The sequence below is a fragment of the Sturnira hondurensis genome, unplaced genomic scaffold (genome assembly GCF_014824575.4).
Source record: "Sturnira hondurensis isolate 20B ecotype Veracruz unplaced genomic scaffold, ASM1482457v3 Scaffold0022136, whole genome shotgun sequence".
NCBI lineage: Eukaryota > Metazoa > Chordata > Mammalia > Chiroptera > Phyllostomidae > Sturnira > Sturnira hondurensis.
In genome coordinates, this window is record NW_028094767.1 from 1070368 (window position 1) to 1087940 (window position 17573).

The following is a 17573-nucleotide window of genomic DNA, read 5'->3' on the forward strand; positions in this document are numbered from 1 at the left end:
TAACTGAGAGCAGGTCTCTCTGCTGGATCATCTTATCCCCATTTTAAGGGTCAGATCAAGATAGCCTTACCTTCTGTAGCAACCCTTATGACTACTGATTAAACCCCATATACACAAATAGGACTTCAAAACAGCTAAGATTTCTAAGGCCTGAGTAATGGCTCACCTATTTCAGGTATAACCGATCCCATGACATTAAGGGAAACATAAAGTTTGGGATACCCTTCTTAGAAATCAAATAATGAGGCTAGTTTATTTGTGCATTTATTCATTAAAGTATTGAATTTATTGAGTATTAGCTACAGTTTAGCCACTGGATTAGGTGCTGACTACAAAGGGGTCCTTTAGAAGTTCTCAGCTTAGTGGGACAGTCCCGAATGGAACCTACCTGGTGATTTTATGAGAGTTCGAACAAAGGAACCAGCAGAGAAAGTTTCACAGAGAAGGTTTTCACAGATGAGGAGAGATATTCAAGGAGGAGGAGGAAAGGAGTATGTAGAGAGAACTGTGTGTGAAGGCATGGACAGCAACGTGGAGGAGCCCGGCATGTCTGGGGAAGGGTGAGCAGTCCCACTGTGCTGCAGCAGCTGGGCATGGAGCCCAAATGCAGGAGCAGAAAATGGAGAGGCAGACTGGCAGCAGATGTGAAGAGGGGCGCATGTCTTATGAAACTGGCATTTATTCTCAATGAGTAGCTAAGGGGAATTGAAAGCGTAAAGATGATTTAAAAAACATTACATTATTTATGTTTCAGAAAGATATGTCTTCAAAACAGTTTAAAGGATAAATTAGAGGGGACAGAAGCTGAGGACAGAGATACCGTTGCAGTTCTCTAGGCTGGAGATGGTGTAGGCTTGAAGTATAGTAGTGAAAATGAGATATATTGGAGACAGAATCAAAGAATTACTGACAAATTGGGTATGGAGGGTGGTTCTGAGGTTTCTGGCTTGGACGTATGAGTGGCTAGGATGGGAAGCATAGGGGGGCTACTGTTTGGGGGAAAAGATAAGCAAGGTTTGGAGCAGGTTATATTTGAGATGCCCGAGGAACACTGGAAATGTTTAGCAAATAGTTGGAAGCATGGATCGGTATTTAAGGAGCACATTGAAGGCTTGGGGCCTGGAACTTGTCAACACATCAGGTGATAACTGAGGTGATTCTCAGCATGAAAGCAAAAAATTAAAGGAGGCCTGGGAATGGAATATGGTGATGCCCACGTTAGCAGGCAGGCAGGCTAGAACATGGAGCCAAGCCAGCCAGAGACTGAAAAGCAGTGACAGAGACAGGATGTGATGGGTGAGATGCAAGTGAGAAATTACAGTAAGAGCTTTAGGAGCACCCTCAGAAAGGAGGGTGTGGTTGTCTGCAACAATAATGCATGAGAAAAGTCTGAGTCCTTAGGAGAGATGGCTATCGAAAGAAAGTGGGGGTAATTTTGGGGACAGTGGGAATAAAGTTGCCTGAGTTAATGCCAAGTGGCCTGTATTTTTTTCTATGAAATAGGAGGCAAGGTTATTGTTGGTAAGGGTAGAGGAGTTAGGGTAGGAGCTTGAGAAGAGAAGGGAGTTTGGTATAGATGTTTCAGGATAGGAGAAAGGGATGCAATCAGAATGCATTAGATAATGACTCCAAGGTTCTAAGGATAATATTGCCTAGGGAGGGGTCATCTGTGGCGAGAGTCCTCACTGATGGCATTTCCAGGGGAAAACTCACCACCGTCTCCCTTGTGTTTCTGTATTTCTTCTCTTACAGTTAGGACAAGACGGGTCATCCCAGCGGCCTACACCCACCCGCATTCCTATGTCAAAAGGTATGAAAGCAGGAAAGCCAGTAGTGGCAGCTCCAGGAGCAGGAAATCTGACCAAATTCGAGCCTCGAGCTGAGACTCAGTCTATGAAAATAGAGCTGAAGAAATCCGCAGCCGGCAGCGCTACCTCTCTTGGAGGGGGGAAGGGCTGAGGGCAGTGGCTGAGGGGGTATGTTGTGCAGACCTGCTGCTGCAGTGAAAACAAACCTTCGTCTGTTCGTGCCAGCTCTTTACCTGTACTAATTTAAGTTTTAAATATCTTGTTTATAAAATAATCTACTAATAGCCATGTGTCTTTCCTATTTTGTGAATTTGTTTTGATGCTGGGGAACAGAACTAACCAGCAAAACTACTGTTTGCTGTGAGTGTGGTTGAGGAAGCTGCACCTGAGACAGGGCCTGGTGTCTAGTCCCAGTTTTGCTTCTAGAAAATAGACCCATCCGAACCTCGGTTTCTTTGTCAGTGAGATACGGGAGCTGGGCAACATCCTCTTCAAAGCCAGCTCCCATATTTCCTCATTGTAAATCAAATGTAATAAGCCTTGTTCCATAATAATTGATTTTTCAAAAATTATATTATGAAATAGGAAGTACTTTAACAATCGTCATTTACCTCTATCAGATCCTGAATTTGCTTCAAGTGCTGGAAGAAACATCTAGTTATCACAGGGCCTGGACCTCTAAAGTTTGGAAAAACAAAAGCCCCTGAAATGATTTCAGAAAATAATTTGAATGTGAAATAAAATGGAAATGAAATATGGAATCCCAAAGCAGAGTTTTACTTATTTGTGTGTGTGTGTGTATGTATTGCAGAGATTTGGGCCATCTCCAAATCAACCCCAGAATTTCAGACAATAACTTTAGAACCATTAATGTCAGACTCGTGCTCTATTCAAGTGTGCAATTGGTTTAAATTGTGGAGCAGATTGAGTCGAGCTGCCAAAATGGCCCCCTACAGCGCAACAGAGGTTGTAATGGATGGGAAACAGCGGAAAGTAAGTTCTGATACATTAATGCCAAGGAAAAAAGTGACATCGTGCATAGCTTAATTGAATTGAAATATTTTCCTTAGTTAACAGTGAACTTCACTTGCAAATATAAAACCAGCTTGTGACTGTGTGTGTGCTGTAGAGAAGTGTATTATTATTCCTGTCAGTTTTACTGGTGCTTGTATCATTGTCATTAATTTTGAGCATGTTTTAATCAGCATGAAACAGTGTGTGAGTGCAAAATGCCAGGCTTTTTTTTTTCGTTAGGAGACTAATCATCTTAAAGTGAATACTGCTTTGTAGTCAAATAACCACAAATGAGCCCAAGGCTAACAACCTGTAGCATAGCATATGAGTCCTGATGTAGGGGCATCTTCGTCCAGATCTCCAAGTCAATGGGTGAACTTTACAAAAATACAATAACTGCAAAGTTACACGTTATTTTTCCACTTTTGAACTGTGAGGAATCCAAAACGATCTGGATATTCCCTGCTCTTGATATTTGGGAAAAAGAAAATTAAATATATATATATATATAGATAGATAGATAGATAGATTTATATGTATGTGTATATATATATATGTGTGTATATATATATATATATACATACATACATACATATAATTAGTTTTTAGCCCATGATTAATCATGCTTTGTGGTAAATAGACTCTTCTTTAAGTTCTTGTCACACTGGATTTCCTATACCTTGCAGAACTTAGACTTGAATTATACATGATAGTGGTAGATGCCTCACAGTATTTACATTCACTTTAATCAGATCTCTGTTACCTATCATTCATCAGTTCTCAGCATATATATTTAAAAATATTGAGCAACTATGATAGACATATCATAATAATGGAATTTCAAGGTAGGAGAGGCTAAGAATGAAGATTATATGAAATATGACTGTAAGCAAGTTTAAACAAGAAATCTTTCCATTTCAAGTACTGACTTTTTAAAAAGAGTTCCTGCCCACCTTTAGAAAGTGGACACAATCCTTTTCAAAAACAAGGGCATTCTCTGGCATTTAGGGCATTTAGTGTTACTGTACCATAACATGCTGAACTTACGCAAACAAAGGTGTCAAAAGTATGGAACACTGCATTCCTTTTGACCTTACCTGCCATTTTTCAGTGACTTCCATCATAATCTTACTGTCACTGTTGCTATTTTTGCTTTTACCTGCTCACACCTTGCTTACATCATTTCGGCCCCGAAGTCCATACCAGCCACAGGGAGAGTGCTCCGAAAGGCCCAACAGCACACACACAGTCTGTTTTTACTTGGGACAGAGCCACCTACAAAGTGCAACTACTAAGAAAACTTGGCAGAACAACACATATTCACTTTTCAGAAATGATAAAGCGCAACCACCATGGCCGCTTTTCTTTGTAGAACCAACTCTACATTTATTAGAGAGCTTTGTTCAAAACCACATATTAGAAATGAAATCCACTGGGGATAGGAGGTGGAGGATTAAATGCACTCCAACTCCAGCTTCCATCTGTGAGTATAACGTTTTTAAGATGCAGTGTAAAGTGCTTTTATAAGAGTGAATGGGATTAAAAGGCCAGAGTCTTTTCCCTGTCCTGGAACATAGCATGTGTAGTCAAATAAAGAGCGTCTCACTGGGGCTGCTGTGAATAGCTGCTGCTCAGGTCTCACCCCCGGGGCGCAGATGGGAGGGGACGGGGTGCCATTTCAATGTGGATTTCAATGTGGTGGCTCCCCCTTGCGCCCACTAGAGGACGTGCAGGGCACCATCTGCACAGCCACATAGGAGGCCCTGGTCCTCCCCTCCTGAAAATAATCTTCATGTGCTGACCGTTTGAGCACACTCCAATGGTGGCCATTTAGCATGCCCGATACCAGAAATGTTTCTGTATGGGACATGGCCCTCAGGGTATTTGCCATTTTTTTGAAAATGACCTTTCTGACTAAGTCACCTGCTTAAAAAGGGTCATTCAGTTGTTCCTGGCATTTTAATCAGATTTTTAGTGAGAACAAGTTAATGGGTGACAACTGGACTCTCTAGAGATTTTTTTCATCTTCAATAAAAGTACAGCGTTACCAGATCTCTTACTTGAATATATTCAAGAAGAGAGTGAAGAAATAGCTTTGATGTGTTGTATGGGAAGAGCGTAATTTCAGGGAAATGAAACCCTCTCCAGGAATGCAAAGTGTACAGAGATTTGATTTTCTCATTCCCTCATAGCTTCAGAATACTGGAAAGAGTGAGGCTTTCCTGATTGGAAAGTCCCAGGGATGTTAGATAGGAAGAGCACATTTCTGCGGGAGGCCAGTGGGCGGAGAGAGAAAGGAAGAGGTAACAAAAAGGGCACTGAGAGGCTTTCCCCAGTAAACATGAATTTAAGATTCCAAAGGTTCCCTAACCCAGATGAAGGTTAGTGTTTGCCTCTTAGCTCCTCCTCCAGGCTCCCCTCATTGGTTATCCCCTCGGTCCCTGCTCTTTTACCTTCTCCTTTGCACTTGTTACACACACACAGGATATAAATATGCTCTGGCCTGTTCCATTTTAGAACAATTCTTTCCTCAGCTGTGTAGTCCTCTCTAGCTATCGCCTTGTCTCCCTCCTGACAAGTTCAGCCATTGACGGAACACTCAAGCTTTTATGCCTCCACTTCTATACTTTCCATTTACTCTTTAATTACTTTTTATTCTTGTTAAAGTAATTTGTACACAAAGTTAAAATATCAGCCAATGCTAAAAGAACAAAAACAGCTGTTCCTTTTCCCTCAGTTTTTCTCCCTGGAGAAAATCATTTCTAACTCTTAGCTGTTTCTTCTGGTATTTATCTCCATATTTCTAAATAATATACTTGTACTCTGACTTTTTATTCATCAAGTTTAGATATTATTTTTGTCTTATTATCTTGATGGCTGAGAATTTAGTCCTCTCACATGTCCCATCTCTCCTCTTTTCCCATCCTCCCAATATGATTATATCACACTTTGTTTTGATAAATCAGCAGTCAGCACTTGTATGTTTATATAGTAATGTCTACAGTGTAAATTTAAATATTGTTTCCTGTTACGTATTATACTATGATTATGTTTCCTTTATATGACTTCTCCCCTTCAAATGATTAATTATTTTAATTTTTCATCTGCTTGGTTTTCTTTCTTTTAATTTAATTAATTTTATTTTTATTTATTTATTTTTAGAGAGTGGGAGAAAGAAAGAAACATCAATGTGTGGTTGCCTCTCACATGCCCCCTGCTGAGTACTTGGCCTGCAAGCCAGGCATGTGCCCAGACTGGGAATCTAACTGGAGACCCTTTGGTTTGCAGGCTGGTGCTCAATCCACTGAGCGGCATCAGCCAGGGCTCATTTGCCTGGTTTTCTAGGTATCTGCTCTTGTTTTTTTTCCAAATGCTCCAAATAGGTCTGCCAGACACCTACTAAACCCTGAAACACATCAGTTTCATATTTTCCCTGGAGGCCTTCCTAGTTCAGCCCTCTTCTTCCCTACTTAGTCTGGGCTGCTTGTCCTCTTGGCCTGCTGCTCTGTCTGTCCTTTGGCTTGTCTTACAACCTGTTTCCTGGATTTCTTCTACCTCTTTTACTTAACTCTATCTATCTATATATCTACCTGTCTAACTATCTATCACCATCATCTATCTGCCTGTTTGTCTGTCTACCCATTTTTTTGAAGTATATCTCCCAGTAGTTTCTATAGAGAAAAATCCTTCGATGACCTTCCTGGGCAGGCTCCCTGCATTCTGGGAGTAGATCAGGGGAGGTAAGATGGAGCATCTGAGTACAGCGCATCAACTTTTTCACTCCCCTGCATTCAGTCTGTGCTGCCTATTCTTTACCTAGGGCTAGAACTTCTTAGGTTGTTTTTTGTTTAGTTTGTGGTAAGGGTGAAAACAGAATGAGGTCATGCTCTTCTCCCTCTATGACCAAGAAGACATGTAATCATCTTTGGTTTTCCTTCGACCTCTCTGACTGTTCTGCCTCAGTCTCCATGGATGGCTCCTCATTTTATGTGTACACTTTAAGGCTTGTTGTTCTTCTTGTCTCTATCAAAAGCCACTTTCCTATACTACATGCTGGTTCTTGTTATTTTATGCACTCCCGTGGCTTCACTTACCACCTACGTGCTGATAACTACCAAACTGCTATCTCCAACTCAACTAGTCTGAAAGCATTTCCCATACCTCCTCTACCCCTCTTCCAAGTCTTCTCCTCTGACTATTCTCCACCTCAGCAGGGGTGTCCTGATTCACCCAAGTACCCAAACTAGCAACCCGGTAGGCATTTTAGGCTTACCCTTCTCCTTCACCCACACAGTAGACTCATTCAGCAAGTCTCTCAAATTCAAACCCCCAACACCTCCAGCAGCTGAACCCACTTCTCCATTTCTCCCACCACTGCCTGAGTTGCAGTTTTAATTACTTCTCATCTGGCTTACTCTGATCCTCTCCTAACTGGTTTCATAATCCCCAGCTTGAAAACTCTCTGATTCATTTTCCATTTTGTTTTCCAAAGTGCAAGTTGATCGTATCACTCCTCTGTTTGAAAACCCTCCAAATGTTCATCATCACCTATAGAAGACAATGCCAACTCTTTGGTAAGGCACTCGAGGCTCTCTGTGATCTTGGCTCTCTGCTTCCCCAGTCTTGGAGCACGCCTCCCTTTCCCTTGCCTGGACTGCTGCCACCCAGGCCCACAGATTGCTTGCAGAAGGCCAGGCACCTTTCCTTGATTTGATCAACTTGTTCCTTCTCCCCGGATTGCCTTTCTCTTACCTTTCCTTCTGGTGGTTGTGTCCTTCTATATTTAAAATCTCTTAAGAAAAAAAACAACAAAGCCTCTGTTAGGAACGCAAACCGTACTTTCAGAATCTATCCTGAGGTTTAAAGCCTGTCCATTGCAGTAAAAACTTGGTACTTACTGTAGAGAAAGAAAACCAGCAGTTGAAGGATGGCTGAAAGTTGGGGCTGAAAAAGAGGGGTTCTTCTTCCCTTTGTCTGCAATGCAAGCCCCTGAGAATGACATGGCAGGTGCTGACAAAGCAGGTGTGAGAACTCGGAGGGGAAATAGCAAGTGGAATTGGAGGGGATCCAGGCACTGCCATTCTGGATAGTGTAAGGTACTTCTCCTCCCCCCGCCGAGAGGCACCATGACAAGTAATGGACGCAAAACCGCCAGGGGTCCGGGACTGGGGAGTTTTTGCCTCTGAAGAACATCCCCTGCGTGGAGAACTAAGGGGAGCCTGAGAGCTTACTGTGAAGTATAAACACACTTGAATGAGGAACACGAAAGGCACTTCAGGAAAAAGGAAGTTTTGGGTGGCTTGTCATGCTCTTTAGATTCATGAAGAACCCTCTAAAACAGGTCAGAGAGGCTCTCATTTCAGAGAACCAAACACCACCACCAATAAGCAGGATGTGGATTTAGAATAGATATCAAGATGAGCATCCGTAAAAAGTGGATTGCTGACCGATGGACTGGATACTTGAGATAGGACTGAAAACTAGGAGACCAGAGAAAGGCTGTCTTACCTTTGGCAAACTGCTTTACTGTGGTTTGGTTTAACATTTAGCTACAGTCGTTTATGAATCTGGCATATTTCTCCTTATAGTCATAATATGATATGCTTCATTATTGTTTAGCAAGCAACTTAAAGGATTCTGCCATGCTTTTCCTAAGGACTAATGGTTATTTGCTTATCTGATAAAAGTAGCTTTTGGCCTCCCTACTTGTGCTAGTATGTGATGGACAGAATTCTAAAGTCAAGAGCTGATGAGAGCTGAAACAAATTTTGGAGATCAAGAAGATAATTATTTCTATTACTAAAGATGAAAACAAAAACAAAAGAAAAAAATCCCAAGGCTTAAATATATCTAAGCATCTTATGAATGACGAAGCCAGGTCTTTGGTTTGTCCTAGTTCATTATTCATTATTTCATGTGAAACTACTTCAATTGAGTAAAGTATATAATCATACATAAACTAAAACACCCACACTCATTGAGCCAAAATACTATTGTCCAAGGATTTTGAGATACTGAGATATCTGCATAGAAACTATGTGTCAAAGTTCTTATAACAGTACTTACTTTGATGAATATTGTTCTTATCTAAGAAGCACAATGTCCTTTTCAATGTTCACACATAATGCTATTTTCCATGCTATTCTGTGACCAGCCAAAGGCTTAGATCAAACTAGGCATTTACTCTGTGTGCACAAAGTTAAAACCTGAACATGCTTGGCTCAAATATTTACCTATTTTTCCACCATTTAGTTTAGGTTTTTTATAATTTTTTATAATTAATGTTATATGTGGGAGATCTAGTTCCAATTTGCTTGTATCTGGGAACCAGTAATCTATGTGAGAGGTAAGAATTAGTTTGCCTGAAAAACAAGTTACTGGTCCTAACTGTGTTATTGGTAACTTGTGTGACCTAGAGAGGTGAGGGGATGATTTGGACTGATGATGGAGAGGGAAATGTTTTGGAAAGAAGCAAATAAACTCTTAGGTGGTTGAGAAACCCCAAGAGAATTTATATCATCTGGTTGAAAAGTTTCCTGAAGAAAATGAGAGAACTGATTAACAGAATAATTTTTAATTAGCTGAGTTGAATCCAAAAGAAGGAATACGAGTCCAAATCAACAGAGGAAGTTTACTGGACTTCCTATTTAAAACAGATGTTTTATCGAAACTGATAAATTTCTGAATGTAATAATAACAGGGTGAATGCTGAAGCAGTTTATTAAAATGTGAGTCTTAGCCCTGGCTGGCATAGCTCAGTGGATTGAGCGCAGGCTTGGGAACCAGAGGATCACGGCTCGATTCTCAGTCAGGGCACATGCCTGGGTTGCAGACCCGTTCCCTGCAGGCCAACTCCCAGCAGGGGACGCACGAAAGGCAACCATACATTGATGTTTCTCTCCCTCTCTCCTTTTCCTCTAAAGATAAATATATAAATTAAAAAACATGTGAGTCTTAAAAGTAAACAGTATCTAGACACTCCTACTTCTAAAGGGTACAGAATACAGGACAGTTTTGCAGGTAAATAAATTACCCAGCAGACACCAAGTTCAAAGCTGGGGTCTGGTAGCTGGTAGACAGGAAGAGCACCATAGCCCTAAGCCAGTGCCTTGTTGTCCACGCAGAGCCCCCGGGGAGTACGGAGCTATGGGACATGGAAAGCAGGCCATAAACCAGACAAACTGATGCAAAATTCCAGAGAAAACGTTTTTTGTAACTTGGTATGCAGTTTCTGTAGTTTGTTTTTTAATTATTTTTATTGTTATTCTATTAAAGTTGTCCTAATTTTCCCCCCTTCACCCTCTTCCACCCTTCCCACCCCCAAGAGTACACCGTTTCTTGTGGATAAAGCAGTCCTCATTTGCTCGTACAAAGTCCTGCAGTAAACTGAACTTCTGCTATGTTTTGTCTTCGGTGTGTGAACTTAGAGGCTATCTATTAAAGTGATCTGGTCTCATTTACTAGAGTAGATTTTTAAAATTCAGAGCTCATGTGTTCCCTTGTAGAGAGTTTGGCAGAGCATAAACGTATGCATTGCTTGGGAGGAAGGCAGACTTTCCAATGAGTACATCTTTCCTACCCCACGGCCAAGGAGCTCTCCGGGGAGGAATCAGAATTCTTAAGTTGTTGCCAGGTTGCCCAACTGTAACACTCAAGAGACAGTCTCCCCAAATTGCTCCCCAGATCCCATCTTGGATTTCATCATCTGGCTGGCCAGTAGTTTTGGGATACCACCCAAGGAGGATGAATAGTTAGTGAGTACAGAATTAGGACTTGATAATATGTTAATCGTCCTTTCCAGTGAAGTTATCTTTGCTAGCATAATAAAAGAATGAATTCATATACTACACCATTTCACAGTATATCCTAACAAATAATGTACTTACTATGTTCCTTGAAGTTCCTTAAGGAAAAAAAACATCAAGATAACACTTGGGAGAAACACATAAAATAAAATGTTATCAAGTGCTTTTGGTAAACTGTTTAATGTCAAAAATATATAAAAATCCAATGTCTCCATGTGAATATGATAAGTAAGGTTTAGAGTTATTTTTTCTTCTTTCAATTAGAAAAAAGGGAATGATATTATTAAATGTCTGTACATCGGAAGGCTCCAAATCAAAGTGCTTTGCCATGTTGGGTTTGCTGGTAGAGGTGGTAACTAACTATGGCCTTTGGTCCCAATCTGCCTCTACAAATTATGAATGTCAGAAAAAATGGTACCTGTAAAAAAATTATTACAGGACTATACTTATTACTTAGGTCATTGTAGAGGACCCAAATAACTCATCATTGGGTCCTAGTCTGAGATTAATAAAGACAGTAGAAGATGAAATAAGATTCGCTCATTGACTTTGGAACATCAATAAAACATATGACTATTTTATTGTACTAAGTCACAAAAAAGGGAAGAAACTTGGGAATTCTTTTTTTAACACAAATAATGGCCTTAATCCCTAAAGCTTTTTGCTTTACTTTCTCTCTCTCTCTCTTTTTTTTTTTTGCTGGCCACCATGGATTCTACATATATTAGATAATTTTGCTGTGTATTGAGTCACCTCAAAATTTAATGGCATGAAACAAAATTTTTTTATTTCTCACAATTTTGTGTAGTGGCAGGGACATTCTTAGTTTATAGAGCCAGGGAAAACATAGATGATAAGCAAATATAGATTTAATAAATGTGTTTAATAATGAACTAATAGAGCTGCTATTATCTAGATATTGTTTCTTTATCTCTAAAAACAAGATGAAATATGTCTCCATGCATAAAAAACAAAATAACTTGAGCTTAATTGTATTCCTTTAAATAAAGTTTATAAACATAAATTTAAAACATCATTTTTTATTATTAAAGTAGAGTTAAATAAACTCTATTTGCCATTGGCAAATATTTCTGAGACAGTCTTTTTAATAACATAATCTGATTAGCGACATTAGTAGATGTGCCATGCATAGGTTACCAGTTTGCTAATTTAAACACCATAATATAATGTAACAGTCCAACTAAGACATTCTCCTCTGTATGGATCCTTCTGTCACATGTATTTCTACCAAGTGCTAATTCTGAAAAGCTATTATTATTATAGAGATTACAAAATGCTAGGACTAAGAGAGAGCAACTCTAGGAATTTAGAGGTTTGCACACTCAAGGTGAGAGAAGATGGTGTTATAGCAACACAAAGTATTGGTCCTACAAGAGACTTCAGAGATGACCTCCAGTACTCTCATTTCATAGTGAGGAAGCTAAGGCACAAGCATTCTGAATTACACCTACAATAAACAATTCTGGGTTTCACTCTTTTAAATTTGTTTTCTATGCTTTTTTAAAAGAGGAAAATGGAGATGACTCTTAAATCTATTAGGGAAATTCGAGAACAATGTATTTTTGCTCTTTGAAAACTACTACAGAAATTTTTAAAAAGAAAAAGTTTTGAGTGGGAAATGGCATTTTAATCTTAGGTTGTGATTTTAAACAACATAATATTTTAATTAGCATTTTTAATTTTTGCCTGAGGATTCTGATATATTTTAGGCATTTAAAAGGTATAAAGTGAGAACAATTTTTCAATGAAGAAAAATGAGATGATTTTTAAAGTTTTCTGGCATAGTGAAACAAACACATATACATCTTAAAAGTTTTATAAAACTTCATATTTAAATATTATTACATATATAAAATATTTATACATTTCATTTTATTTTGCTTTTTTTACCTGTTTTATTCTAAATTCAATTTGAAAGGTTGAGCAGAAATGAAAATATCTCCCCCTAGTGGTCAGTTAATAAAAGCAAATTAAGAAACTTTTTACAGAGGATTACTGAACATAATTAGCATGAACCTGGAAGTCTATGAAATAATGTGTTTTCTTTTTTAAACAAATTTATTTATCATTTTTAGAGAGAGAGGGGAATGGAGGAAGAGAGGGAGAGAAACACCGATGTGTGAGAAACATAGATCTGTTGCCTCTTACAGGCCCCCAGCCAGGGACCTGGCCCACAACCCAAGCATGTGCCCTGATTGGGAATCCAACCAGCAACCTTCCAGTTTGCAGGTTTATGCCCAACCCACTGAGCTATGCTGGTCATGGTGACATAATGTGCTTTAATTAATGTTTACTTAGTTATTAATTACCTAAGTAAAAATAAAATGTAAATAGTATTTGAAATTAAAGTGAAAATAATAGGTGGAAATTTTCCTCACACTACTGATGTTATTTGCTACACTCACAACATTGCCACGAGTGGCAGAGAGGTAAGACATTTTTGGGGCAGAGAAATCACTGAGTCTTAGTTATTTCTTTCCTCTCGTCTTTATAATCTCAGCAATGACAAGACTGTCTCATTTTGCTCAGCAATGTAGTTCCATGCCTATCACAGTGATGGGCACAGAGTTGGGCCTCAATAAACAATCCTTGAATGATAGAATGAAAAAAGTGATAATACATGTTCATGAAGGCAAAAAGATTAAGATAAAAGTGAAATCAATCAAATATAAATATTTATATAAATATCCATAATGTGGCTGGTATGTTCTAATTGCTATTTCAATGTACTTTTATAAGAATGAGTTTAGATTTAAAAGCACATATGGAAATATGCAAAAAGCAGTCAAGAGATGAAAATGGGTCATCTGTATTTATTGACTTAAGAATAGATAATCAATATTTCATGATTAAAACTCAAATTCACACACATTAAAAAAATTAAAAGCCTATGAAGATGTTCAGAACAGGGAGCACAGCTGGAAGAGTTACTTCTAGGAAGCCGTCTGGTTCACCACCATGGGGCTTATATTGCCTTTGTGTTCAGTTCTTTGCTTGAGTATAAAATTGGTCTAGTATTGTCCTAGTCTAATTGTTCTAGGTTATTAGACATGGTTCTAGAAAGCCTTAAGAATTTTGGAGGTAAAGCACCTATGCCAATACAAAGAAGTTACCCAAGAGCAGTAGAGAACTGCAGGAGAAGCTATTGGGCTCATGTATCTGTTTTTGTTTTGTTAATACCAATGGTCTTTTAATGAAATGATGTGGTATTGACCCTCACATAGACTACTGATTTGCATTCCAGTTTAATTGAAAATGGTGTATCTTTCTTCTCTTTATAGAAAGCATCATCATTCACCAGTTGCGTATGAACTCCAGATGAAATGGTAAACCAAGCACATATTGGGTGTGTGTACTTCCTCTGAATCCCTGTTGAATGGATAGTATTTCTACAGCTCTCCATCATCACTAAGGTCTTCTGTGCTACCGATCACTACTGAAAATAGTTTTCTACTTCCAGTGAATTTTTGGAGGCTATAATGTAAAAGCTGAAAACAGCATACCTGATAATACAAAAATAGGTTGCAAGAGCGACTAAATCTTTGTGTCAAAAGAAATTTCCTTTTGAAAAGCTTTCAGGTCCATGGGCACATGTTATGTAATTTATTTTTATAATACGCTTTGTAATGTGATTTTTCCCTAAAGTGTTTCCTTTTTCATAGTCTATGGCACATATAGCTGTAGAATATACTGTGGGTTCTTCAAAGCATGGGCAATGCTGCATTAATAACAGTAACCTACAATTATTTTTTTAAATCAATTTGTATTTCTGAAGAAAAGAAAGTACAGCACTCTCTATGTTTCCTGGGGTTAATTCAAGAGTTAAAACAGAAGCAGGAGCTTCTGGAAGAGTTTTTATTATTGCTTGTACAATGCTGTGGTTCTGATCCTGGTTCAATGCTAACGAATAACACCGTGGTTTAAAGTTTAACTTTAAATACTTAAAGTCAGTTTTTAAAGTTGCTCTTTCTAGTGTTCTGTGCCAAAACCCTTGAATGAGTTAATTTTAACATGGAATAAATTAATAAAAGGAGATGTATGAGTTTAACATGTGAGGATTATAGGAACACCTTCAACTGACAGTTCGATTATATTTGTTTGCATTATTTACTTATACGTATAGGTCCCACGGTAAGAATATCAAGATATTTCTCACAATCTACCTAAGTGAAAGCCTGAAAATAAAAAATGACCAAGAGAGTATCATTATTTTTTTAAAAAATGGTAATAGAAATCTGAAGATAGGTAACTTTTTATCTTAGAGATTGGATTTGGTCAGATTTTCAGGATCACATACAGGTTGGAGAATATATTCTTTAAAGATTAAAAGCAGAAGAATTATTCAATTTTCTATGTCAGAGCTGCTGTTGATTTTAGATTTATGTAAAAATATGCACCTAAAATCTATTTGAAATCCTGAATGTGTGCTTTTTTTTTCTTAAAAAAAGACTTTGTTAATGTGGACATGGTTTCAATAAGGTCTTTAAAAGATAACTTTAAAGATTTGGTACATCAGTTTCTGAAGGCAGAAATTGTCTATTATGTAACTTTACTGAGATTAAGGAAACTATGCTTCTGGGTGTCACAAGGAGAACTATTGTAAAAACCATACAAATAGTCCTGGCTGGTGTGGCTCAGTGGATTGAGAGTTGGCCTGCAAACCATAAGGGTCACTGGTTCGATTCCCAGTCAGGACACATGCCTGGATTGTGGGCCAGGTCTCCGGTTGGCGTATGTGAGAGGCAACCACACGTTGACATTTCTCTCCCTCTTTTTCTCCCTCCCTTCCTGTCTAAAAGTAAATAAATAAAATCCTAAACAAGACAAAACAAAAACACACAAATAGGTGGCCCAGTTCTCTATTCCACAGGTTGCACCCAGGTTTATACACCCATAGACGGTAGTCCACACTGAGTCTCTGGAATAGAACAATTAATGTTGGATTTCCTTCCCTATGTGACTTGGTAAGGTTTGAGGGTATACCATGAGGAATTAGCAACTCATATTCAGTGGGTATTTTAAATTAAATCTGTTTTTATGTAAAACTAGTTTTGATTTTTATAAGTAAAAGAAATGCTACAGTAGGCTTGTCCTAGCTTGAATGATTGTGTGTGTATCGCATAACCTTCGGGGCTTTTGATTACTGATAAAGAAAACTAGAGTGTGTTTGTGTGAAGATTTAAAAAATTGTTGTTTTGGATTTTGTTTTCTGCAAATGTTTCTAAACTGTAATGATATTTTCAATTAAGAAAGGGTTTTATTTAGTATTGGTAAATTTTTTCCACTCACAATTAAGTTTCCTTTTGTCAGTGTTTATAATTGGGATGGCAAAAATATTCTGATACATCACAGATTAGCATTTGAAGCAAACAACTTTTTCTCAACTTGTGGAAATTTTATTACACTGATTGTGAAAATGCTAGAAAATAAGACTTTACCTCTTGACTTTAAAACATTACAAGTAATTTATGTGTATCTTGGGTTTATCATGAAACCTGTTACTTGCAGTGCAGAGTGCGGATGACATATAGTCAGAGTCACCTGGGTGGATGCTGAGCTTTTTCCTGCTCATTCTATGCATAAGTCTCCTGCTTAAACCCAAATGGAATCAGAGTGACAGATGGCTAAAATTAATTGAAAAATTGAAAAAAATTGTTTTGAAAACAGAATATTAAAAATTAATAGCACATAGTCATATGCTTATCTAATGAATAAGCAAGCAAGTTCATAAATAGTAATATCCCAATATCCACATCCAATTGAAAGAAACTGCCCCCACATGCAAGCCTGGCACCGTCCTAGGTTCATATAATTTCTATACCTTTTACTGTAAGTCTCCAATTATCAATATGAGTGATAATCAGTTTTGAATGGAATAATTATGTTTTGCGGAGCATAATCAGCTTAAGGCACATAATTAGTTTTCAGTTTAAGGCACAACAAATGAATACATTATTTACCCTTTTCTTTTTGATAAGTTTGTTTTTTGAGGTATCTTCTGCAAATATTTTTTTCAAGTATTTAATAAAATATTAGGGTGTAATAAAAATAGTGGATGGAATAAAGATTCCAGATGCTAGGTGCTTGGAATGTTCACAAAATGTGAAGAATTAATCATATCTTAGTACAATCACAAAAGAATTTCATGGTGTGGAATATCTGGCTTAAGCATTAACAGAGACACCAACTATGTTGATACAATTCACAACTCCTAAAGCTCAGTGGCAGAGCAAGAGTAAATGGCGTGTCAGACAATGTAATATGTCGTATCTTTTCTCTGTATCCTGTGGTTAAAATTCCCTGGAAATAAATAAAAAATAGATCAAAGGTAGGGTGTAATCATGAATTTGGTGAGCACCAAATTCTAAACATTTTTGTTATTCTAAAATTTTGTTATTCTATTTTTGTTATTCTAAAAATTCCAAAAATGCAGAATGAAAGTTTAAAAAACCATTAGCTGGCACCTGAGGCATATAGCTTTCTCTGGACCTCCAGTGCTACGCCTCTGCCGAAAATACTAGTTAGAAGGCAAAGAGGAAAAACAATAAAAATTGTAATGAATTCATAAAAATTGGGAAGGTTTCATGGAACTAATGTTGCTTAATGACCACTAATATTTTATTTCCTTAAACTTTCAGCATTTCCTCCATAACGATCCAGTTACAACCATGTTTGTTGCACAGGGAGAATGCTGTAGATTCATACATTTGAACAGAAAGGTGTATAGATGTCGTGACATGATACATTTACTTTTTGGTGGTTTCTTCCTTTATGTTATTTGGTTACCTTTACCTTACCATTCACAGATTTTGCTCACAGCACAGACATGCATTTATTTAATCTAGATTTTTGTTTTAAAAATATCAGATGTCAGCTTCTCCAGTATAAGAGGATTATAATGTGATCAGATATTCTTGAAGTCTTG

General features: G+C 37.9%; 1 protein-coding gene across 5 annotated transcripts in view; it reads left to right on the forward strand.

Annotated features, from left to right (window-relative positions):
- FILIP1 (filamin A interacting protein 1) overlaps positions 1–15328 on the forward strand; it is a 203487-nt gene extending 188159 nt beyond the window's left edge. For 2 of the 5 annotated variants that reach the window (XM_037034349.1, XM_037034352.1), the window contains one exon: positions 1753–2567. In XM_037034349.1, the coding sequence (XP_036890244.1) occupies positions 1753–1959 (207 nt within the window). In that variant the 3' untranslated portion in view covers positions 1960–2567. Of the gene's footprint in view, positions 1–1752; positions 2568–4632; positions 4809–13929 lie in introns of those variants that run through there. The other 3 variants (XM_037034350.1, XM_037034351.1, XM_037034353.1) reach the window with 3 other exon arrangements.
- Positions 15329–17573: the final 2245 nt, after the last annotated feature.